The sequence below is a fragment of the Pseudonaja textilis genome, chromosome Z (genome assembly GCF_049901715.1).
Source record: "Pseudonaja textilis isolate UNSWEBS1 chromosome Z, rPseTex1.2, whole genome shotgun sequence".
Classification (NCBI taxonomy): domain Eukaryota; kingdom Metazoa; phylum Chordata; class Lepidosauria; order Squamata; family Elapidae; genus Pseudonaja; species Pseudonaja textilis.
In genome coordinates, this window is record NC_142008.1 from 47,044,364 (window position 1) to 47,070,999 (window position 26,636).

The 26,636-nt window shown below is 36.0% G+C and overlaps 1 protein-coding gene across 2 annotated transcripts in view; it reads right to left on the reverse strand.

Moving 5' to 3' along the window:
* Window positions 1-26,636, reverse strand: part of SLC4A7 (solute carrier family 4 member 7) — a 107,534-nt gene that overhangs the window by 44,612 nt on the left and 36,286 nt on the right. Inside the window, exons 2-8 of one of the 2 annotated variants that reach the window (XM_087916774.1) lie at window positions 23,095-23,176; window positions 17,334-17,477; window positions 11,852-11,990; window positions 11,229-11,389; window positions 10,111-10,299; window positions 8,413-8,751; window positions 840-955 (exon numbers count right to left, since the gene is read on the reverse strand). In XM_087916774.1, coding sequence (XP_087772900.1) covers window positions 840-955; window positions 8,413-8,751; window positions 10,111-10,299; window positions 11,229-11,389; window positions 11,852-11,990; window positions 17,334-17,477; window positions 23,095-23,176 — 1,170 coding nt within the window. The remainder of the gene's footprint in view (window positions 1-839; window positions 956-8,412; window positions 8,752-10,110; window positions 10,300-11,228; window positions 11,390-11,851; window positions 11,991-17,333; window positions 17,478-23,094; window positions 23,177-26,636) is intronic. The other variant, XM_026708228.2, reaches the window with a different exon arrangement.

The following is a 26,636-nucleotide window of genomic DNA, read 5'->3' on the forward strand; positions in this document are numbered from 1 at the left end:
TTTTCTCCCAAACAACTTTGAGAGATAGGTTGGGTTGAAAGAGTATAACTGATCAAAAATCACCCACTGAGCTTCCATGATTGAGAGTAGATTGCTCAGAGTATACTGAATGCTAATTCAGAATTTTTACCTGATCAGACTTCAGATCTTTAACATTTTTTTCATACCGCTATTCTCTTTGAAGAGGAATGTTAGACACTGCTTCATATCTAGTTATCATAGAAGTAGATTCTTCTCTATATATTCCTACTGTCCCATTCTAGTAAGTCAACTACATCAGTCTGGAATCTCCCGCTCACCAGCTTAACTCTGACTCCACCTTCTTCTCCATCCTCTTTCCTCTTTCACATATACTATACTCAGTAGACTCTCAGCTTACAATGTGTAAAATAAAATGACATGTTTAAGTAATTATGTAGAATTTATCACATGGGATAACATAACATAACAAGTGGCACAGCCTTTGTATGTATGTACAAATGTCAATCTAGAACATTGGTGATTTAGCTGGACAAACTCTTGAAGTTTTCTTAGCAATATTTTCAGAAATGTTTTGAGGTAATTACCCACAAAGTCACTCAACAATTGTCTTCTTACTTAAAGTGGAACTAGAACTTAATTCCTTGATTTTTCTTTTAAGCACTATACCAAAGTGTCTCTAACAGTCTCTATTTTCAGGTAATTACTAAAATATATCTGTAGTTGCTACTAATTTATTCTAGAACTTTATTTTAGAGATATAATACAATACAAATGCAAACAACGATATTTTGAAGAGAAAAGTAAGCTTCCATAAAATGCACAATGTTATGTGTTCTCTAAAAGCTTAAAAACTTTACCTTGCTGAAGTCAACCGTACTATTTTCTCTACTCCCTCCTGTTCCACTAATTTTAAATTCTCCATTTTTTCCAATATCCAAATTACCAGGTGCAGATTGTGGTGATGCTAAGAGCCCTACAATTAGAATAAAGAAACAAATTTAAAATAACGTTGCCTAGAAATAGGCATGCTTATATAACAATAGTGACAGCTTTCTAAAAAAGCAAATGTGAAAGTTAATAAACAAAAAGTGCATTAGTACCAAAATTGCCAAACAAGTTATTTTTTTCTGGAAAACAATGAAAGCTTATTAAGTGTTAAAATTAGCTATTACCTAAATGATGGCCTTTTGCAAAATTCAATTCATTTTAAATTTTAAAATGTGCATCTAACCACCAATGTGGATCATGCAATTACAAGAATGTCATGATTTTACTGGAATTCCCTGGAACAATCATGAAATAAAGCAAAATGTACTTTAGATTGCTTAAATAAATCCTATATCACAGTGAACCAGGTTAGCAATCATCCATTACTGCAGCCCTAAAGCAAGAAAACTTTTTAAAGTAGGATCTGAGCCATAATCCACATAATTCATTAATCTCTAAGTAAAGATTCCTAAATTAGAATTAGGGGTGGAAGTTATTATTTTACTCTATATTTTAGAATTTTATGATTTGTAAGCCACCTAGAGTCATGGAAAGCTGAATGGTGGCCATATAAATTTCATACATACATACATGTATTATGTATGTGTGTGTATATGTGTGTGTATATGTATATGTACGTGTGTGTGTGTGTATTTATATATGTATGTGTGTGTATGTATGTATATGTATATATATATATATATATATATATGTGTGTGTGTGTTATATATATATATATATATATATATATATATATATATATACACACACACACACACACACATACATATGTATATATATGTATGTGTATATATATATATATATACACACACATACATATGTATATATGTATGTGTGTGTGTATATATATATATATAGTGTGTGTGTGTGTGTATGAAATTTATTCTTATGAAGATAAGCGATACATAAAATGCCATTTTAAATGGTTGCTTATTTTTTATTTTAGTTTTACTTATTTGTATCCTGCCTTTATTATTTTTATAAATAACTCAAGGCAGAGAACATATACAACATATCTTCCTCTTCCTATTTTCCCACAGCAACCCTGTAAGGTGAGTTGGGCTTAGAGAGAGTGACTGCCCAAGGTCACCCAGCTGGCTTTCATTGCCAAAATAGGAAAATAATAGATAGATACATTATTCTGGAAGCAGAATGTTGCAGAGGACCAAAAATGTTTCTCTCCTCTGGACCCTGCCATTCTAGCCAAATATTAGTTCTTGGACATCTTTAGGAATGTAAACTATAGGTTAATTTTCAAGAGGAAAATTATTCATTATATTCAATATATCATTTTTGTGTAACAGATTCATGATATTATTGCTTTACACATTAGAATGAGAAACATCACAAACCTTTTATCATTTAAAATAGGTGTAGGAAATCTGTACTTCTCCACATATTACTCAGCTACAGTGCCCAGCAGCTGTGGCTAGTGTGGCCAATGTTAGATATAAGAAATATAGTTCAATATCTAAAGGCTTATGATAAAAAACAAAACACGCCAAGGAGATGCAAACCTAGTAGGGGCCAATATGTAATATGAACATATGTAATTTTGAGGGGATGAACTGTATATATTAGGAATTCTAAAACTTTGTTATATCATGACCTCCTAAAAAAGTAAATGAATTTATGTGATCTCCTATGAATAAAGCTATTAGACTGCACTTTAATTTAGTTCCTATTGTCAAGATTACTTGTTCTGCCTGAATAGATCCAGAAGAACCCCAAAGTTGAATGTCTGTACCAGTGTCAATAGCTCAGAGAATGCTCATGTGTCCAGGAAGAAAAAAATCAAGTACTACCATAGTATATACCTTTTAAAAATATTCAATAAATATAAACATTCTCAGCTATCTACTTCAGTGTGTTTCTGACTTGATTTTAGAGCTAATAACCTTGATCATTCTTGATACTGTAAATGAATTACAGCAGAGATAGAACAGAATCTTCTGAAATTCTCTAATACCCTTGTAATGCTGCCTTGACCTCTTAAAGGAAATATGAGATATTATCTAACAAGTAAATAAATAGCAACGGATCTGGAAAATAATTTATCAAGGCTCATAAACATTTTAATTCCATCACACTCAGATTACTAAAATAAACTTCACCTTGTACAGGACTAGAAGTTTGACTAAGGCCAATAATTTAATAGTTGATACACTATTAGAATGACACTATTTTCTGTCGTTTTCAAACACATTTGTAGTTAATAGCTGTTTGTTAATATAACAAGGATATATATCTATCAAAGGCAGGATATTAAAAAATATATTTCTTACCAGTACAATTAACACTCTTAAGGAAAGCAAAGATTAGTTTTCTAGTATAGGTGGTTCTTGACTTACAACCACAATTGAGCCCAAAATTTCTGTTGTTAAATGAGATGTTTATTAAGCAAGTTTTATCCCATTTTAGACCTTTCTTGCCTCAGTTGTTAAGTGAATCACTGCAGTTGATAAGTTAGTATCCCGGTTGTAAGAACCTGTGTTCCCCACTTGACTTTGCAAAAATCGGAAAAGGTGATCACATGACCTTGGGACATAGCAACAGTCAAAAATATGAACCATTGCCAAGCATCTTAATCATGGGGATTGATCATGGGGATGCTGCAAAGATTGTTTGTAGTTGTAGCAGTCATAAGTGACTGCTATTGTAACTTTGAACAGTCACTAAATGAACTATTGTAAGTTGAAAACTATCTGAAATAGGTCAACTGAAGTTCTTCCTTAAACACATATACATTTCCTTTTGTGGTTCAGTTTCTAACAGATAGTTTGTAGTTTTCCTAGTTTTTGTACTGGTTTTAAATGATTCAGTCATTTCAGAATCACCTAAAAAGAATGCAGTGAAATTATTATTATTATAGTAAATATATTATTATTAGTTGGCACTCAGAGACCACAATCTGCAGTTGAGGTTGAACAAATTCTCTGAAGCTGCTATGCTCTTTGGCCTGACTATAAATCTGAACTGAAGAATTGAAATACTTTACCAGCCCATGCCAAAAACCAAAACAATAGAACCAAAAATCATTGTTGATGACATCCAGCTGGCAAATATAAACAACTTCAAATACTTAGGAACATCATCTTGACTGATGAATATTTAGACAAAGAAATCAACTTTAAGATCAGTAAGGTCAGCCAAGCATTGATGCATATGCTACTAGAGTGCTCAATCAACACAAGATCCACAGAGGAGGAGGGGGAGAGAAACAAAAACAGAGGGAGAGAAAGAAAGAGAAACAACGCCAAAGATTTATAGAATATTTTGAGCAAAAATGCTCAGAAAAATCAAGGTCATAATTTTTAATCACAAAATAAACAAAATGCAGATATTTTTTTAAAAAATTGCAAATTGTAAATACCAGAAGCAGAATGACCGCGTCATAAATAAAGGATGTGCTGATTTTTTAAAAAAAATTGTTTTAAGTCAAAGCATACATAAGATAATATTATAAAATTTTGTGTATGTTTGGTAGTGATAAGAGGGAGAGAGAATGTAGTAGAACAAAAATAATTTGAATTTATAAGTTGGAATTAATATTAGATCATTTTGCATAAATTCAGCATGTTGTAAAATTGTAGAAGTATCATTCATTGCATTCCCAAAGTCTGGAATTTTAATCTATATTATTTTATAAGGAATTATTTGCAATGCTGCATTTCATCTACATTAGCCACATAGAAATTGAATCTTGACTTTTGTGTTGAACAGATAGTCCTTGACTTACGACCACAATTGAATCCAAAATTTTTGTGGCTAAGAAAGATAGTTGTTAAATGAGGTTTGCCCCATTTTTTGCTCTTTCTTGCCACAGTTGTTAAGTGAATCACTACAGTTAGTAACACAGTTGTTAAGAGAATCCTGTTTCTCCATTGGCTTTGCTTGTCAGATCTCAAAAAGTGATCACATAACCCTGGTACACTGCAACTATCATAAATACATATCAGCTGTCAGCTGTCTGAATTTTGATCATACGACAAAGAGGGGTGCTACAATGATGTGAAAAATGGTCACGTCACTTTTTGCAGTGTTGTTATAACTTTGAACATTCAGTAAACAAATCATTATAAATGAAGAACTATCTGCATTGGCAGTATTTCAGTATCATTTACTGAAAAAAACCTATCTCCCCAAAAAATCAGTATCTGCAATGGACATACTTTTCTGTAAGTTACTAGAAACCTCAAAGTCCAAATGAATGTGAAAAGTTAAATGTCTCAAATGATAGAACTCATTCAAGATAAAAAGAAAAAAAGGTTTCCTTGTCATCTTAATATACTTGAGGGTCTATTAGCAAATAAATAGCAGGTCCACAATCAAATTAAAAGTACATATACAAACCTTAAATCACACTTTATAAAGTGTATCATAGGAAATGTGAAAGAGAAATGCAATTGGTAATAAAGTCTCCCTACAAATTCCTGTTATGTGGGCTTGGCAGGTTTCACCATTATCTAACTAGTACTTGTCATGCAGCAAACAATATCCTAGTGTAAACAGACAAATGCCAAAGTGTCTCTGCAAACATCATATAAAGGTAAAGGTTTCCCGTGTCCAGTCATGTCCAACTCTAGGGGGTGGTGCTCATCTCTATTTCAGATTAGGAAGCCAGCATTGTCCAAAGGCAGTTTATGCTCATGTGACCACCATGACTATATGCCAAGGCGCAAGGGGTGCTATTACCTTACCACCAAAATGGTGCCTATATATCTACTTGCATTTTCATGCTTTCAAACTGCTACACAAGTAGGAGGCAGAGGCATTTGAGGCAGAGAGACCTGCTCATAAAGAATGGTGGGAAGCTGAAAGACCTTCCCCTGATATAAAGCAAATAAACTGAGAAAAATATTCAGTAGAAATATGATCAGTTTCCATATCCATTATTTCTGTCTGACCTTCAGGTGCTTTGGAAAATAGGTTAACCCATTCTGTTCTGTGACAGCCCCTCAAATATTGAAACACTCCCCGATCCTTCTGGTCACTACACTAGCCATGCCCAGTTCCTGTAATTGTTCATGTTTTAGCCTCCAATCCTCAATCATCTTTGTTGTTCCTCTCTGCACTCTTTCTAGAGTCTTAACTCTAGAAAGTATGGTGACCAAAACTGGATGTAGTATTCTAGGTATGGTCTTACTAAGGCTTTATAGGGAGGAATTAGTACCTAACATGATATTGATTGAATCCTTCTGTTAATGCAACTTAGGAATGCATTGGCTTTTTTGACAGTTGCTGCACACTATTGGCTCATATATTTAATTGATTGGCCGCTAACACTCCAACTTCCCTCTCAGTTATTGCTATTAAGATTGGTTTCTCCCAATCTATATGTGTACTTTTGGTTTTTCTTGCCTAATTCTAAAGACTTTACTTTTCTTTACACTGAATTTTTTATTCGTTAGTGCCAGTGATGGGATGCTGCAGTTTAACAACCAGTTCGGTGAGCATACGCTTTGCACACGCTTGAATGCATCACTGAAAATGGAGCATTTAGAAGCTCAGCTGCTCACCTTCCAAATCACCAATGGTATGTAGAACAGTGAGGAGGGGGGATCAGAATCAATTGTGTTCTGCACAACTGAGATGAGTTACAAAGCAGGAAATAAAGAACAGGATAGGGCAGGAGTGGGTGGGCGGGACTAGCTGATCATTGGAACTACCAGTTCACTTGAACCAATCCAAACCAGCAGCTTCCCAGTGTTCAAGTCTGTCAAGATCCATCTGGATCTTAAGCCTAACATCTAGAATGTTGGCTATTCTTGCCAGCTTAGTATTATCTGTAAATTTGATAAGTTCCCCTTCATCTAAATCATTTATGAAGATACTGAAGAGTATTGGGCCTAAGGCAGAACCTTGCTTACCCCACTGCTTACTTGCCTCCATGTAGACATAGTACTGTTAAGGGCTACTTGTTGGGTATGGTTTGTTAGCCAGTACAAATCCATCTGATATTATCTATCCTACTTTTTTCTAGCTTACAAAGGAAGTTGTGATCTATCTTGTCAAATGCCTTACTGAAGTCTAAGTATACTATGTCCACAGCATTTCACTGGTCTACTAATTTAGTCACTATGTCAAAAAATGAAATAAGATCGGTTTGGCATGATCTATTTTTAACAAACCTGTGCTGACCTCTAATTATTACTTTACTTGTTTCTAGATATTTGCAGATCTATATTTTTATTATCTTTTCCAATAACCCTAGGAAGGTCCATTATAATTTCAAACAACTACCAAGCAACTGGTCTTAAGTCAATATGTGTGCATGCATATGTGTGATGTTTAAAGATTGGAAAAATATTTCAGTATAAATTAAAGAGAAAACTGATTATAGTTATGTGGAAATCTATTTCTGGTTGAAATACAATTGCAATGTAATTATTATGAAAAAGCATACCCTAAACTTCTGCTCAAAAGATATACAAATGGTTTCCTGTTCTTTAGCAATTTTAAGCAACATATATTACTTCATTATTCCTACATGATTTTTGTACCTAATTATAATCATGATAACAAGGACAGTGTTCAACTTTCAAATCTATTCTGAAGGCTTCTTTAGCTAAAGAATAGATTGTTTTATAACTAAGCAAATGAAGAAAATGGTAATTTGAAACTGAATCAATGATTATGGGTAGATAGTCATACTTTAGAGAGAGTATTATTTTGTGGTGCTAACAAAAATATCTATGCATGAAAAGTACAGGAAATCCAAGAAAGAAGCATCACGCAAGAATTGTCCGTAACATATTCATACTACAAGAGTTGGCTCATCTTATAATTTATTTTTAGAGCCTAAGTAGGCTTGCAGGGTTCTCTTTCTATTTAAATATCCTTTTAACTTTTGTATCATATAGTATAAAATATTCTGTATTATCATTCAGAGTCTCATGTAATGCCAAAAGTAGCATTAATAATTACTATTGTACTACCATAATATTGAAATTAGGTAGAAATTTCACAACATAGATAATGATATTTGGGTTCTTCATTTCTTACTTTCCCTATGGGAATTAGGAGTTTTGAAAATGAGGAAAAGGCCACCATTTTTAGTTTATAAATGTGTAACTCCCCCAACACACACAGAAACACCTTTTTATCTTTTAAAGCAGGAGCAATTGCTGAATGAATTCATTTTGTTAAGAAACAAAAAAGTATGGAGAAATGTTCGCACATGTAATTGCTTTCAATGTATTAATATTTATGTTAATATTAAGGATAAAATCTTTTGTCTATTTCAAAATACCAAATAAAGGTCTCCAAAAAGTATCACGCAAAAATAATGAGGCATGCAAACAAGTAGCAGACTGATGTACAATTTATGGTTGCTAAAGCTGTGTGATTAAAATTTTTGCAGTGGGAGTGATTCAGCTGCAGAAAGCACCACACATGGATAATTTGAGTTCAAATAGTTGCCTGGTGTTATGTCACTATTTTCCTCTGTCCTCTTCTTGCCTTCCTGAGCTTCTAAATCTTCCTCAGGTGGATGAATTACTACTTTAGGGATATCATCATTAGAAGGAGACACCTGATGCACGATTGGCTGGAAATTTGTAGTTCCCTTAGAATCACACCTAGGACTGGAAGGTGGAGTGCTTTGTGGGGTAGGTAAAGGGGTTGTACTCCTTGAGGTTGTTGGAGATCCAGGAAGAAGGTAATTGAGAAGAAGGGACAAACGATTCTCTCCTCTCAGGGAAATATTTGAGGCAGAAAGACCTGCTCGTAAAGAATGGCGGGAGGCTGAAAGGCCTTCCCCTGAGATAAAACAAATAAAGTGAGGAAAATATTCAGTAGAAACATAATATCATATCATCTGATACCTTAAAAGATTTTAAAGGCTTAATTTCTAAGGTGAGATAAGCAAAATATTGAGTGCTAAGCAGAATTTTAGATGTTAAAAAAGTCAGCATACAATATATTTACACATAATGAACATTTAAAAGTCAATTAGACAGACAGACAGACACACACACACATATATAAATTGTGATTACTTCAGCTCAACAGTTTTGAAGAAAATATGAACACTATAAACCATTCACAGGGTTGATTTATGAATGGAATTAATCCTCCTCCAAATCACTGAATGCTAATGGTTTTTACAGCCCAGAATGCTATGCTTATAATAGAAATCGATTTATTTTGAATATGCAATAAAATATTAAGATCCTTTCTTAATGCAAATTTTAGAAAATATGTACTGAACAAAAACATGCATGACTATACAAGTGAGTAACAAATTGATAACCAGTATCCTTACCACAACTATAAAAATACACATGACAGTTCCAGACATATGTAACCCCAGAATAGAATATAGGATAAATACTTAGATGAACATCTTTTTAAAACCTGCATTCATTTCTAAGTATAATGAACAATTCACTGGAATGCAATTCAATTTCTGGTTAGGAATTTAGATCTTCAGACAGTTTACACCAAATTAAGTAACCTAAGAAAAGTAAATTCTTCAAAAGCCAACAAAGTTGCAGCAATCAGAATGAAAAATTAACACAATTAAAATGAAATTACCTGAAAGGATGACAGACTCCCAGAATATCAGAAACTACTCCAAATGTGACAGGGAGGAGGAATCAATGAATAAAGAGCACACAACCTGTATCTCCTATAATATTATATTTCTATAATAAATAATATATCCGACATATATAATATTCACAATTGCAAAATCAGGATATCTCTTTAGGCAAAAAATACTTTTTTCTTCCAAATTTGACTGCTTAATTAGTATTAAAGAAAAGCTATCTTCAAGGCTGTCATTAACAAAAAATACTGATTTAACTGAAAAAGATGACAGGAAGATGCAGAAAACAATGAGAAATAGATACCACTTATATAACAAAATAGCCACAGCTTTTTCTTTTACATATATCATGCTTTGGGGTACTAGAAAGACAAAACTATGACTCAATAATTGCCCTTAACCTTTTAAGTTCAATAAGGTACAAATATAATTTTATTTTCTGCACAACTATAATTAATATTTGCTGGGAAATAATTCTGATCTTATTTTTTTGCATTTGCTGACTTTTCTCACATCTCTGCATTATATTATTAAACCATAAAGCAACTGGATGCCACAACTTATCTCACCATTTCTTTCAAGCAAGAGAGGGTCAGAATGTTTCTTGCCTATATCTGCAAAGGATCGGACGAGAGGAATCCGATTACTAAACTTTTTTTCATTCTGATGATGATGTCTTTTCAGAAGGGCTTCTCTGACATTTTCTCTCATTGATTCATCAAGGTGTCCAGAAGCTATCATGTTATCCAATACCATGTCTACAAAGGAAAAAATGAAATGTAAAATAAATATGAAAGATTGATAGAACTGCGAAACATCTTCAAGCCTTTGATATGTAGAAAATGTTTAATAAGATAGTATTAAAATGTTGAGGACTAAATCATACCAAAAATGGAGTACACTTATGATTTTCTGTATTATACAGTTGCTGGGATTTTGTAGACATAGATTTTCCTTAGTATATTTATTGTCTTTTGGTATTTGCAAGAAGTGTGTGTGTGTGTGTGTGTGTGTGTGTGTGTGTGTGTGTGGAGGGGGAGAATAAAGAAAACAACCCTACATAATTTAACAATGCAACAACTACCCACTGGTGGCTGCTTGCCAAAAGTTATTTTCCTTATTTAGCAGCTATTCACAGAAAAAAATAATCAGCAACTTCATTCCTAATCTAGAAAAGCTTTTTCTAGCCTCAGCTATTTAGAGTCAGTTCCCAGAACTTTCAGCAATAATTAAACTACTTCAAGAATTTCATCCAGGAAAGCTACCTTGGATCATAATATTTGGTATAAACCAAAAAATATTAGCTTGGTGATGGTCTATTACAATTCATAATGGAGCTTGAAATTCACTAGATGAATGAGAGTATGCTAGGTTAAAAAATTATTATTTGAAAAAAGGAACACTTCTATCCTAAACCAAGCATAATTAAATAATACCCTTGTCACTGCTTCCAGTGAAAAAAGCTGTCTTTAAAGTCATGAAGAAGATGGTGAAATACAAATGTCTGATTAATTTATATCCTGCTGGGCTGCAACCAACAGGATTTTGAAATACCATTGCAATATTATCAATAAAAATAGAGCACAGAATTCCTTTAAGTTTTTTACAAACATAAGATACAAATAAATTTTAATTATTTTCCAAAACATAAAACCATTAAAATAAAATCAAGTGAAATGTATGTGACCTGCTATTTCATCCAGTGAATTGGCTCTCATATCTAACATGACTGTTCCGTTTAAAATGCAACTTCTCAATTCAAACAGACTATGAAGAGACAGAGTAGCCACATAAGGTTTGCTCCACCGCTCACCACCATCTTCAACATCTTCTTCAAATTTTAGCCATCTGCAATATATATAATAATAATATATAGTAAGAAAACTCTTGGTTTTTTTTAACTACAAACATTATGTTCACAGTTTACATTGATATCTTCAGTTGTCTCTGTTTCTGAAATCTGTATTTGATCTATACTTTTCCAAGTATCCTATATAATTTAGTAACTTGTTTTTAAAGAGACTTAGAGATTAATATTTGTCCATGCAGAATTAAAGTCCAGACTTCAATGGGACCAAGTGTAGGATTCCATTTTCATTTTAGCTTACTTTTTCAATGTTGCAAAATGAGAGTGATTTTACAAAAATGTAGGGGAAAAAACTCAAAGCAGTAATATCTATAGCCAGAAGAAATATGCTTAAGGGTTTTGAAGCTTCAGTTATTTAATAGCCTTCAAATATTCAAATGCATGCCATTTTTCTTAATTTATTATAATGAATGAGAAGCAAAAGGAATTATCTTCCAAGTTACCTGGCAGTTTCTTTCCATTCATATTCTTCTCCTTCTCTAAAACAAAGCTCATCCATTTCAGTAAAAAGATCGTGTGGAATGTGTTCTTCATCATCATCCTCTGTACCAAGGATAAACTGCACTCTCTGGGATGGTGTGTCTTGATGAAAATTGAATGTGAGACACTTATTAGGTAAGTATCTACATTCTTATCCATATCAACACACCACTAATCATAAATTTATTTGTGAAAGAATAGGAAAGAAAAAAGCAAATAAAAGACTATATTGTCCCTACAAAACTACCATCAATAGTATTACTTATTATTACTATTACTTATGTTTAGTTCCTCAGATCTGAATATAATTGTAAGTAATAATTCCATAAAATGACTATAAATTATAGAAAAACTAATTAAAAATTAACCAAACAATGACAAAATACATTTCCTGACAGGTTCATGGACTTGTCTGCCTGATTAGGTGACCTTATGAACAGAAATTGCTAACGCAAGTAGACATACTGCATACTCATAAAACTTCATATTCATGAATTGTATGGAAATTAGGTCTTAGGCACAAGCACTTTTGTGGAACTTATTAAAAGTTTGACGAAGTAAAGAATATTAGTAAAGTCTACTAGTCTTAACTAGTATGTGAACTAGACCTGAATCACTAGTACAAAGATAAAAATTAAAACCTATTATTATAATGTTTAAAAAATGGATAGGAATCATATTTAACAAACTATGTATATTTAAATCATTTAAAGATAGAATGAAGAAACAATATCATTTGTAAATGATAACCATTTGTAGCATTTTTATATATAAGAAAAAGAATGGCAAAGTATTGAATTGTAACTAAATGCATTGGTATTACTAGCATGAAAATAAAGGCTCCCATATTTCAATATATCTAGATTGCTTCTAAAGGCTGATTTCTTATGGCAAGAATCTTTTTTACTTTCTTGTTTTCTCGAATAAATAAGGCTGTGCCTTGCCTCTATTATAGACTAAACCAATTATAATACAATATTGATTGTTGTATTATGATTGCTTTAGACCACGGATGTCAAACTCAAGGCCCATGGGCCAAATCCAGCCCACAAAGAAGTTAGATCTGGGCCACAAGGCTGGCCTGGGAACAGCGAGGGATTGGCCCCTGCTGCCTTGGCCTGGCCCAGTTGGATGCTCCCCCTGGGCACGTGCAGCTTGTTCACCTCATCATGCCTTGCCCTCCCAGCCATGCCTTGTCATGTCCGGCCTTGACTCTCCTCATCTGGCCTTGTCTTGTCTTGCCTCACTTCATCTTGGGGGGCAGTGATGGCAACAGAAGCCTCGAGGAGGAGGTAAGCATGGCCTGGCACCCCCTTGGGGAAGCAGGGCTAGTAATGTGCCTGGGAAGGTGGCAGGCAAAGAATGCTTGCACATGGCTGTTTCTGATGCCTGGAGGGGCTTGCACACAGCTGGGGAGGGTGCCTGGGGGGGGGGGTGTCAAGCGGTGCTGGAGCATCATGGGAGGGGCAGCTGAACTGCATGAACTGCCTTGGAGAGGGAGAGTGAAAATACGAAGCCGTGGCAGGCAATGCACAGGCAGCAGTGGATGAGGACTTCCCATTTTAACCTCTTCCCATTGCTATTGATGCTCCCCCTGTATTCCAACCTAAAACTGAATGGAGCTGCCTCTTCCCACTATGCCCCCCATCTTTAACCCCCCCCCAAAGCACCCTCCCTAGCCACGCCTAAGCACCGATGCCCCACCAGCCCTCCTGGCATCAGAAACAGCATGGGGCAGGAGTGTGGAGCAGCATGATACAATCATGGACAAGGGCATCTGTGCCCTGCAGAGGCCCTTGAGCTCCCATTGTCAGGTAGGTAAGATCATGTTTGGGGTGGCAGGCCAACTGTCCATTCAGTGTCAAGCAGGCAGGATCAGGCAGTTGGCCTGCCATGCCCCCCTTGCCAGAAGCCTTCTGTAAATGCAAATGCAGAGGGGCTGAGGGGGGTCACGCATGATGCATGCAGGGGCTGAGGGGGGTCACCATGCATGCAGGGTTTGCAAGCTGATGAGACTTTGGGGCTGTGAAATCCCTTGCTTGAAGCCTCCCATCATCTTGAAAATGCCTTTTGCACTGTCCCAATCTGGGCACAAAGAGCATTTACAAGCTGATGGGAGGTTTCAAGCAAGGAGATTTCACTGCCCCAAAGTCTCATCTGCTTGCAAATGCTTTTCACACTGAGATTGGGATAGTACAAAAGGCATTTGCAAGCCAATGGGAGGCTTGAAACAAATGATTTCACTGCCCCAAAGTCTCATTGGCTTGCAAACACTTTTCATGCTGTCCCAATCTTGGCATGAAAATATTTGCAAGCCGACAAGATTATGGGGCATTGAAATCCCTTGCTTGAAACCTCCCTTCGGCTTGTATGTAAATAGTCTCTGTGCTGAAACTGGAATGATGTTTGCAATGATGGGAGGCTTTAAGGAAGGGATTTCACTGCCCCATAATCTTGTCTTGTGTGGCTGAAGATGGTGCCTGGACGTGTGTGTTGAACAGTACTGCATGAACTGCAATGGGGAGTGGGGGTGAAAATAGAAAGCTGCCATGGGCAATGGGCAGGCAGCAGTGCGCAGGGCTTCACATTTTGATCTCTCTCTTGCCTCTGTGCCTGGACTCCAGCCTAAAACTGAAAGGGCAGTTCAGATGTGCCTCTACCATGCCCCAGGCACCCTCCCCAGCTGTGCTCAAGCGCTGATGCTCTTTTGTCCCCATCAGGCTTTGCGCTCACGCTGGATCACCATTCCCAGCCTTGTCTGGCCCATCACATATGTCCCTGATGTGAGCGATGTTGAGTTGGCCATGCCCACCCAGTCACGTAACCACCTAGGCATGCCCACCTGACCCTTTGTAGGTGACCATAATACTGATCCAGCTCTCAATGAAATTAAGTTTGACATCCCTGCTATCAGAGTTCCAAGTAATACACCCACAGCATATTCTGAAACTGGCCTGACTGAGGCCATCTTGGAGGCTTCAGTGTTGCCACTTGCTTTAGACTATAATAATCGTGTTATCTACAGGTCAGGCACTTAACCACAATCATTTCTGTGAAAGAGTGCAAGAAGATAACCAAGTAGGATTTATAAAATTTAAAACTGTACTTCACTATTGTTTAGCCATACATAATCTAATTTAAAAAGGATGGTATACTTGAACAATGCTCCTTATCACTCAATTGCTAATATAAAACAATTGTTGAATCAATAAACCAGTTATAGGCAAAGCTTTAGAATGTCTCTACTGCCAAAAACTTGTATTCAGATTAAGACAACCCATTTGTTATGAGGCTTGGAGGGCAATCCCATTCCTGCCACTAGGATACCAGATGTCAATCCTGAAGGCCATCTTTGAATTTGGATCTTCAGGGCTGCCACAAACAGTAGATGGACAAGCTGTGGGAATGGGAGAGGGGTAGATGGAGACAGTGTGGGATGTATAGCCATAACAACATTTTTCCCTTGAGAGTCAAGGATGTTCAACCTGCACCTGGGGAGGCATGACTGGGAGATAACCACAGTTGGGACAGTGACCTGATTGGACCATGTGATGCCCATGTGGATGCAGGGAATGCAGGGGAAGGAACTTTAAGTTTACTTTGGGTGGGGAGAATCTGGGGGGAACTTTCAGATTTGGGGTTTCCCAGATGTGCCAATATGACATCTCTAATAAATTTCAGCTTTGAGGAAAATGCCTGCCTTGGAGTTTTGATTCTATTGGGGTGTTACTTGAAACCCTGACATTAACCTGAATCTATTTTTTAAAAACCCACACAGCTCCCCACTTTACGGGGCTGCTGTCCGGGGTCCTGAGCCCCAGGCACCACCTGGTCTACTGGTGGTACAAAGACTCAGGGAAGATGAAGAAGACAGCAACTACAAAAAGAGCTACTGGAGCAAGTTCAGAGATTGTCCTGAAAATTATTTACTCCCTCTCAGCAAGCGTGAGGCTAAGCATTGGTGGGGCATCTGGCCCAAAGAACTGGCACCTTGGCAGATCACTCAGCTAGATCCTTCCCAATGGGGCAATGCTAGAATCCCACTGCCCCACGAGTTGGCTATCAGGACAGCACTCCAGAACCCCCAGATTGCATCAGGCAGGGTGGAGTGTACCACGGTCCTTGAGTAGAGAGCAATGAGACCTCTCAAGCCAAGCAAGTCCAGGGAATGGGGTCTCCCACTGCCGTCTTGAAGTCCATTGCTAGCTGGCCTCCCTGAGAGATTTGATCAGCTCAGCATGGGCAGCATTGCCCAACTGCCTCCAAGCAGCCAGCCTGGCTGTGTCCTGACTTCGCTATGTTCACCATCCCAGGCCAAGGTGGCACGACCATCCAGAGTCAACAGTCTGCCTTAATCGCACCTTAATCTTCCTCACCAGGCCTGGTCTACTGGGATGACAGCTCCAACAGGAACTGATGACAGCCAGCAGCAGGGACATCTGTGACTAGTTCAGCCCAGGATTGCAGGGGGAGACATTAGAGCTGCATAGCATATTAAAGTTTGCAAACATGGCCACCAATTTCAGCAAAGTTTTGGGGATTTTTTTCTTTCTGTGCAGACTTTCTTTGGTTATTAAATTATTAATGCATTAGCATTTGTCAGACAATATTGATATTTTCCCCTTCCACTCCTGGATTGCCGAGAAACAATAATTCTGTTTATATCTAACAGTCCCCAGGGCTATAACACAGTGGTAATTATCTTCCTGCTATACACCAGATGTTTAATGAAACTTTGTTTCACTTGTTACTTGACATTTCTATTTGGACTGTAGATGTGCAGTTACAAAGATTCTGCCTGCCCCATTTTCAGCCTCCACATCCCATTTTTGGCCTCCACACACTCCATTTTCAGCCTCTGTGTGCCCCATTTTCCACCCATTCCAATCCCCGCCACCTGGAATGGGCAGAAAATGGGGCATGCAGAGGCTGAAAATGGGGCGTGCGGAGGCTGAAAACAGGATGCAAAGGCCAAAAACAGGGCGTGCAGAGGCTGAAAACGGGGCACCCAGAGGTGGAAATAGGCAATGGCAATCCCTGCAGCCTGAAACAGGTGATCATTGGGAGGCCAAGCCAACCGACAATCAGCTGCTTGTGCTAATCAGGTTGTGCTGAAACCAAAACTGAAACTGAAACAGGCTGTTTGTTGTTTGCTGCAGGGAGGCAAATTGCTGGGAAGCAGAGGCAGAAGCAGAATTTTTTTTCTTGTTTTTCTCCCCAAAAGCTAGGTGTGTCTTATACTTCAGAGCACCTTGTACTCTGAAAAATACGGTATCACGTATACACCATAAATTTAGGAAACTAGAAAAGCTGTTTAACTGAATTACATTTTTTACTTTTATTTATTAAATTTTGCTCATCTTGTCACAAGGCATACCACAAATTGGTATCCCAAAAAACAAACATGAACCCATTTTAGATTAATTATAAATGTAAAGTTCTTACCATAAGAAGGAGATTCCCGCCCATCTTCTCTATCAGTCTCCTTTTCTTTTCTTCGTCTATGACGTTTATGACTATGATGTCTATGACGGCGTCGACCTTGTTTTCCAAAGGGCACATGCACACCAATATATACAGCTCTATGACCTTAACCAAAACATTATTCAATATATTAGAAATGTAAAAAGAATTAAATTTCCCCCCAAAAGAGAAAAACACAGAGCATACTACAGGCTTGCAAAACAGGTTGATTTGCTGGATATCCAACTGTTGAAAAGAAGATCAAACAACAGGCAACAAAAATTATTTACCAGATCTGCTAGTTTAGGATTATTTAACTTTTTTATCTTAAAGTTTTAAAAAAAGAAATGAAAATTTATGCAAAGTTACATATTGTAATTCATTATTTTTTATGATTAGAAATAAAACATGGTTTATTTTCTATTGAAAATCCAGTCTCTTCCCCTTCAAAGTTTGTTTATTTTTATATTTAATATTTCTGAATTTCCAATATCCCTCAAAGAAGGATTCTCCTTGGTGTATAATGAAGTATCAAAATATTAAACATAATGTAGAAATTAAAGTGTAAAAATTTAAAAATTATTAAAAAAAATTAAGGAGGCAACAACCTGTTAAAAATTAATTGACAAAAGCAAAAGATGGGTGCTCAAGGAACCAATCAACCCCCACCCCTCTGCATGCTGCTTTAGATTCCCCATGCAGGGCCACAGAGCCATGTTTTAACTCCTTTTTCAAAAGGGCAGGAATATGGAGCCTGTCTCACCTCTGGGAGACATAGGCCACTAAAACCAAGTATTTATCTCCTGAATATATAGTGAAGTATGGGCACTTTTCATTGAGCTGCATTAGTTGCCATCATGCTTCCAGATTCAATTCAAGACCCGGGCCATGGCACAAAGGCAACACAGATAAGCAATAAGAGTCCCTTTATTATCTCCAACTTTGCCCCCAATGTCCAGGTTACCTTTGGGCTGCAGAAAAGCTCTTCTAGGAAAAGCCTTTGACTGTAGAAAATTCAGTCCAAAACAAGGTACACACAAACTGTAACTTAAAATCCAAACAAACCAAACTGAAGTAACTTGTTTGGCAGGGCAGGAGCAGGAATTTGAAACTTGAAAACATGGCAAAACTCACACAGTTGGGAAGACGCCAGGAATACAGATAAGCCACAACAATACAAGTTAAAGTCACATTTGCTCCCAACAGCTTGCTGCACACAGCTTGCCTTTTTTATACACTGTTCCCAGCTGCGGCTAATAAAGGGAATCAGGACCCTTTCCTCCCCCATAAGCCATGCAACCCACGTTGCTCTCTTCTCCGTTCCTCCCCGCATGGGGTGGTCTTCCTCTGAATTCGCTCTCCCTTGTTCTACCTCACCGCTGCTCTGCCCATCTGGACTTTGCCCTTCTCCAGTTTCTTCCACAGCCAACAGAGCCACACTCCCACTCCCTGTCAGCTGTTCAGATTCCAAGTCAGAGTCAGAGTCCGACAGGGGCATGGCAGTCTGGTAGTTATTTATAAACCTCCTCATGCGGCTGGATTGCTTGCAGGACTATCTCCCCCCCTCCCCCAGTTGTATCTACCTGTACTGTTATAAGTAATATTTATGTTACAATGGCAAAAGTGACTGGGATTGTCAAAACTAAGGGAATGCAGTCATAAAGCTTGAAGTCATATGATTGCATCACTTATGACATAAAAAATAGCCATCCCGGTTAGCATCATAACCCCAGGACCAGTTTTATAATAAATTTCACCTTGTTTTTAATCATTGTGGGCCACTCAGAGTCATGTATACATTTGAGATGGAGAAGATTTCATATCGAATGAATGAATGAATGAATGAATGAATGAATGAACTAACGAACACTATTTCCCTGAGACCTTCTCTCCTTCTCTGGCTTCTCTCCTCCGACCAAATTTATATAATTAGAATAGCAATAGCACTTAGACTTATTTACTGCTCCATAGTGCTTTATAGCACCCTGTGAGTAGTTTACAATGTAAACCTCATCATTGTGAGGTTGGTAAAATGAGGACCCAGATTATTGGGAACAATATGCTGATATTGCTCCTTATAATCTGGGTCCTCATTTTACCAACCTCAGAAGGATGAGGGGCTGAGTCAACCGCAAGTCCTGTCAGAATCAAACTCAGACTGTGGGCAAAATTAGCTTGCAAAACTATATTCTAATCACTGAACCACCAGGGCTCCAAGATAAAATGTATGGTTATGCAAATATTATAATAAGCTATAGAGTGGTTAATCCCCTGTTCATTTACAGCAGTATGAATTTTGGCAATTGCACAAATGGCATATTGATATATGGTATACCAGAAAGCTAACTCTGAGGTTCCTATTACAGGCAATTTAGAAGTATCAAAAGTCAATTGGTTCATAACCTGAAGAAATCACTTCCAGAATAAGGTTTGAGGTGCCAAGATAACACTCTCATCATTCTAATATTATGCCAGAGGCATAGGGAATTCCTATTATAGATGAGGAGCTTACACCTATAAAGTTTTCAAAAACCAGAAAGATATCTATGAAGAAATGTCACTGCCCTATTACTATAACCTAATTAAAGAATTAATAAAGTAAATAAGTGAACAAAAAAGCAAGGTAAAATTTAGCTTATTTATTAGTGACAAAGCCAAGTCTAGTAACTGCCACAATGTTTTTGAAGACTTCTTTATTACCTGCTTTAGACATTTTCTGGATACATTATTTGTTTTCCTCCTTTTTCAAGGTGAGGGCATTTATCCTCCACCCATCATCTGACACTACACTAACTTACAGCTTATTCTTGTATTAGTTTAAGAAACACCCTAGTGTCAGGTTACATTTCTGATAATTTAATTAATCTAATGTTGCTGGGAAGAAATAAGAACTGGCAAAGTTTTGAAAGCTGCACTAAATTTTAAAAGACTTCAGAGAAACTTTTTCAGTACGATCAAAATAAAAGTGTTTCTTCAAAACTAAGTTTCTTTGTTGCATGTAACTTATTTGTGACAAAAAGCTTAACAGGAAAGTCAATTTTATAGCATGTTTTAATGTATTAAGAACATCAACTCTTTCTTTGTTTTATTTTACAAACTGCAATATTGTATAACTTCTTTTGCCAAATATGTCTTGAGATAAATTTTCCTATAAATTGATTTGATATTAAAAAGAAACTATTAAAGGAATAGAAATGGATAGGAATTTCTTTTATAAGAAATTCATTATTAGCACTGTTATGCTTGTAAATCTAGTTTGAACAATGTCTAATATTCTTTTCTATCACAATGATTCATACAGCTGATTTTGGCAAGAATGCTAAAATCTGAATGTATTCCAATACTTAATTCCAAATGCATCCAGCTGTCCCGTGGCCTCTTCCTGATTTTTTGGAGTTCTAGAATCACTCTTTCTGTTGATGAATAAATCATTATCTCAAGAGGGGAGCTGGAATTATTTTCTTTACATGAGTCAGCCTAATACTCACTAAAACTCTCAGAACTTTTAACCAATTAGCCATGCTGGCTGGGCTTTAGAAAGCTATCATTCACCATCTGGAAGACAGCAAGCTAACTATCCCTAATATAAAGCATTTAAGTGAATTATTACCTAAATTTCAGAAAGCTCACCTGCACAACAGCTGTAACATACTGATCCCATACAAAGCCTGTTACAGTATTAGCTTAAATCACTATTTATAACAGCATTAACATAATGTAGGATACTAAATATAGAACAGATAGCTGCAGAGGTAGTTTGGCTTGATCAGATATGACTTTATGCAAGGTCACTTCAGAAAATTTACAAAGTGTATTTGGTTACTAAGGTCATTAACACTGAGATTTAAAAAAAAATTAACATTCACTACACTTATATAAATTGCACATCATATACATTTCAAGTCAACTGGCTTTTTATAAAAATACTTACGGAACCAAAAAATAGCACAGTTACTAATTTCCAATACAACAAATGCAAATGTATAAAAGTCATGATTTTTTTAAAATAACACTAAAGACATTCTTATGCTAACAATGAAGTCTCTCATGCAAATGATTTTTGTTTCAGTTTCATTATTGCTATATGTATTTGAGTTTATGTATATTTTTGGCAAAAGTATGTGAAATAAGGTACAATAGTTACTTCAAAATAATTGTTTTAAATTATCGGTACTATTAAATTCAAACATATATGATAAAAAGTAAAGTAAAATACAAGCTAAATGCCTCTTCCCCATTATATGTGCTTTGAAATTATACTGTATATGCTGGCACAAGTCATTTTTCTCAAGGTTCTTTCAGGAGCCCCATTTTTAATATAAGTAAATGCTCATTCACTCCAAAAAATTTCAGCTGAACCCTTGAACCCTTTATGCAAATTATATTAAATACCAGAATCCTAGTTTAAAATGTTTGAATAAAATTTGTAGTGAGCTTCCTTCTATCATATTTTACATAATAAAAGCTTTCAATTCCACTGACTCCTTCAATTATGATATGATCTTGTCTAAATAGTTATATAATCAAGTTGTTTAATTTTCTCCACAGATAACAAACCAAAAAAGGAAAAGTTAAAAAGACAGTGAAAAGCATATAGTATATCTATATTTCTACTCTAATTTTAATTGCATGTATGTAGAAAGTGCAGAGTATTAATATGACTCATTGTATCTTCCTTAAACAGTTTATTGCAGGGTTTGTTGTTAATTCGCCTTCTCGTGATGCACCCTGGATAGTAGTGTGAACCAAACAACTAGCAACAACTGGCAGCCAGACTACATTGAAGAATTGGAAGTTAACAACAGTTGGCAGCCAGACATCTTTGTAAAACTCCTGGCTCTCTAAATATATGGCAACGGATACAAGACATATTGGGTCCAACAGGGCATATTGAGGCTGGTTTCCAGTGAGTCTTAAAAACCACAGCTGTATTCATCAACCTTACTGCAGCATACAATAGCCCTCAGTGTGACTGTGGTGCTCCTCAACAAAATATATTGTGTCCGAATGTCCATCAAGAGCTTACACCAGCCCAATGTGTGATAAATCCATGTATTTGTGATACACTAAATAAATAAATAATAGTTAACTGCAACTCAATTGACAAAATAGTATTAAAATCTAAGCTTATAGTGTGGAGCTCAATAGTATCAGTATTGCATTGCACTGAAACATACTATATAATATAGCAGTGTACCACCACTGGGGGCACCAGTATTTTTATGTAGACTGAAATAGCCTACCAATGGGAGAGAAGAATAAGACAAGCAAGCTTTTCATAATCCTTTTAATTCCTCTGGATAAGAAAGTTGAAAAGCTCACGCAGGTTTCTTGCTCAAGTAAGTTTGCCCTCTGTGTAACATTCTCATCTGGAAACTGATTACCAGCCAAGAACTTTCAACTCTGTCCTTCATTTCCAGTCATATCACTCTGAAATGAAGAACTACTTAAGAGAACTAACTCTTCAGCTGTGGTGTTACTGTTGCTGCCAGCTGCATAAAAGTTCACTCCTATTTTCTCAAGTAGATTATATATTATGAGGGCATGGCAAAACTACATTTTTGGTTGAAATACAAATGACTTATTAATATTATGCAATGAGCTCACTACCCAGCCAGAAATTTCAAATAGTATTATAAATTATAAAACACATTTTTTTTTACAATTTTACAAATAGAGTACTGGGATTGCTCATTTATTTCATTTATTTGTAATTATGTTTGAAAAATATGTTAATATTTACTTTCTAATTCTTCTTTCTCAAAGTTTGTGTTGATAGTAGAACTGATTTTGCCTGTATCCACAACAGCTTCTTCATCATGACCCTAAAACAAAAAAAAAATTAAAATTTTCATACTAAATAAACATTTTCTCTTTGATGCCATCATTACTTCTGATGCGTTTCTTGGATAAACAATATTAAACTATTGGGTTTTACGATTATATATTGCTAACTTATAACTGAACTTATCAATATTTATGATAGTACATATATTTCTAGTGAAACAGTCCATTAGGCCATTTTCCTGCTAAACCGAGCAAACATAGTACTTAATGATTTATATCAAGGCAACAAATAAATAATTATATCTATAGTGCTATAGATTCTTGAAATGTTACAAAAGTCAAATTTTTGATAATTTATGTTCACAATACTTACATACTCATATTTTATCAAAGCTAAAGATTTTTAATGTCAGGACTCTACATCCATTTCTTTTCTCTCACACGAAAAGCATCTCACAAAAATGTGCTGATCGTTCATAATATATAAAATATAGATTTCTACAATACTGACTTTAACATTTCATATATTCCCTTAGTTTTAAGAATCTCTACTATTAGAAGATGGAGTTAAATCACCATTCTGGTCATTACTAAGTTGGAAGGCTAGAATTGATAGAATGCCCACAGAAATATGGCAAGCAACAGAAGTATCAATAAAGGTCCTAACTAAGCTGCATCAGCAAATCTGGAGAACAGTGGCTAACAGATTAGAAGAGGTCAATGTACAGTCCAATACATAAAATAGTGAGTGCAAACTTTTATACAGTATTCTTAATTTTACAGACTAGTAAATTAATGCTTAATGCAAGGTAAGCAGATTAGAGCCCTATATGGAAAAAGACATTTAAGCTGGCTTTACAAAATTGCTTCAACTCACTGTTATTATAGAATGGTTTTGCATAAATTAATTACTTTAGATCAGGTCACAACACTTCAATAAAATTAAGGTCCCACTCAGTTATACCAAAACATAAAACCTGGCTATAAACGCTCTTTTGTGGTTTTACTGATATGTTAAGAATAATTGTTCTGCATGATTCACGTTTAGGTAACTTTTAGTTCATAAAGGATAATCTGACACTGTTCCTAGAATTTCTGTTGCAATCCATTTGATTCTGCTACTTTTTTTGCAGACTTGAGTCTACTGTAAGCACTAGACTTTTTCCCTTCAACCGAAAAGAATGAGCTTCTGAAAACTGGGTACTTCAAAACGAATTCTTTATTGAAAGGAGTAATCCAGATACTAGTCAAAGCAGAGTCTAAGATACCCTCAGGCATACAGGGACAGATATTCTGATGTGGATTTAGTCAACCAAAGAAACAACATGTTAATCCCCCCCCCCTTTTCTGGGAACGTATCTTAGAAAAGTTTCTCAGGCAGTTCCTTTCAGAGCTGGAATTCTTATGGTCTCTTGCTATCTCTCCAACAGGTGACAAGGTTCCAGGCATCTGGCTCCAGTCATATATCATGTGCAAGTTATACAGATTCAATACAAGGCTTAAGATATTCAGGTTACATCAAAAAGGATTACTTGTACCAACTCTCCCCTCACCCTTCTTCCATTGAAGAATGGCAGATACATGGATCTGACATCTCCTTTTTTTCAGAATAAGACACTGTCCTGTCCATCTATCTATCCATCCAATTTTGAAACTCCCCACTTCTCCCATAGGGGGAATCTGGGAGTTGTACAAATAAAATATTAAAGCATAAAAACATTATATAAAAATTAAAAAAGAATGATTAAAATTCAACATTCTACCTCTGTAATTTTTGTTCCCTGTACTGTTGAATTGCAGTTTGCAAAATCTTGTCAATTATCTTACTATTTAAAAAATATACAGCCTCTTTAAAATGTTTCCATACCACCTTTTATATATCCTGAAGTATAAATATATGCTTATAAACACTTAATCATAAAAACAAAAATATCTTATATGATTTAAACCATGGGTCCCCAACCACCGGGCTGTGGACCGGTACCGGTCCGTGGAACATTTCCTACTGGGCCACCGGTTTGCTGGGCGCCGCCATCTTGTTTGACAAGAAAGTGCTTCCAGGTGAGCTTTTCCGGTTGGAAAGTGGCGTTTGGGTCCTGAAGGAATCCTCGTGCCTTAGTTTCATCGAAGGGGGGGCTTTGAACGAAACTAAGGCGCGAGGATTCTTTCAGCACGCAAGGCAAGGCAAGCCGAGCGACCGTCCTGAAGCCATCCCGAAGCGAAGCCCATCGACAAAGGTATAAAGGAAGAGTTGAAGGTGGCGGGGAGAAGCGGGGGACGGCTGGCTGGCTGGTCGCTCGGCTCGCCTTGCCTTGTCATGCGTGCTGATGCGGGTACCGGGCCATGGATCATTTTGTGATGCCGGTACCGGGCCGTGGCACAAAAAAGGTTGGGGGCCACTGATTTAAACAGTATTTCATCAACCCTGTATCTCTTTTTAATCATGATTGGAAATCCATGCACTGAATTGGCTGGCATATAAATTACAAAAAGTGAAACTTTTTACTGAAGCTTCAAGAGGAAAATATTGTATTAATAGATAATGTGGCTATTTCAAAATGTTTCATCAATGTATTTGTATAAAGGATATGACATTTCTTTAGAGACAGATGAACTACTGAGGATTACAGAAGAACAAAGACAAATTATGAATAAATCTATAACAATAAGGAAAGTTTCTAAACCTATAAAAAGATTAAAGAGGAAAGGTCTGGACTAGATGAATTATCAAGTTTGTAGTGATGTTTTGAAAATGGACTTTTACAACCTTTACAAACTACAATGAATTGTGTCTTACAGGATCAATGTGGGTTTTACCTAAAAGACAGCTCTGTTGGACATTTTGGAATATTTGGAACAACATACTAAAACAAGCTGCACTTTTTTCTTTTCTTTTTATGCAGAAAAGGCCTTTGATAGTTTGAAATGGACTTTCCTGTTTAATGTTTCAGAAGATACAAATTATATTATAAAATTGGTAAAATCAGTTTATACTTCACAGAAAGCGTAAATAATTGTTAATAGAGATTTAAGGTTTGCGATACAAGAAACAAAACAAGTCTGTCCATTGTCCCTGTTTATTTTAGTTCTTAAAATACTGAATAGCGATTTAAGTCAGAATGAGAGGATTGTGAGAGTAAAGATTTTTTTTATTTATAAGTTAGAACTTTTCAGATGAATAAGTGTTTGTTCTGAAAGATTCTTGGGGATCTGAAACATTAATGGGTAAAATAAAAGAATTTGGTGTACTAGTAGTTTTTAAGATTAGTAAACAGGAGACAGAAATGTTAATAAAAATATGAAAACAGAAGATCAAACAAAATTGATGAATAAATTGGGGTTTGAGAAGGTGTCAGTATGATAAATATAAATTGTATTTTATTTCAAAATAATGATGTTAAGACATGCAATGAACTTAAAAAATTAGATGGGAGAAAACATTCCTGGGGATAATTTCTATGATTAAGATGAATAGCTTTTCAAGTGCATTATTTCAAA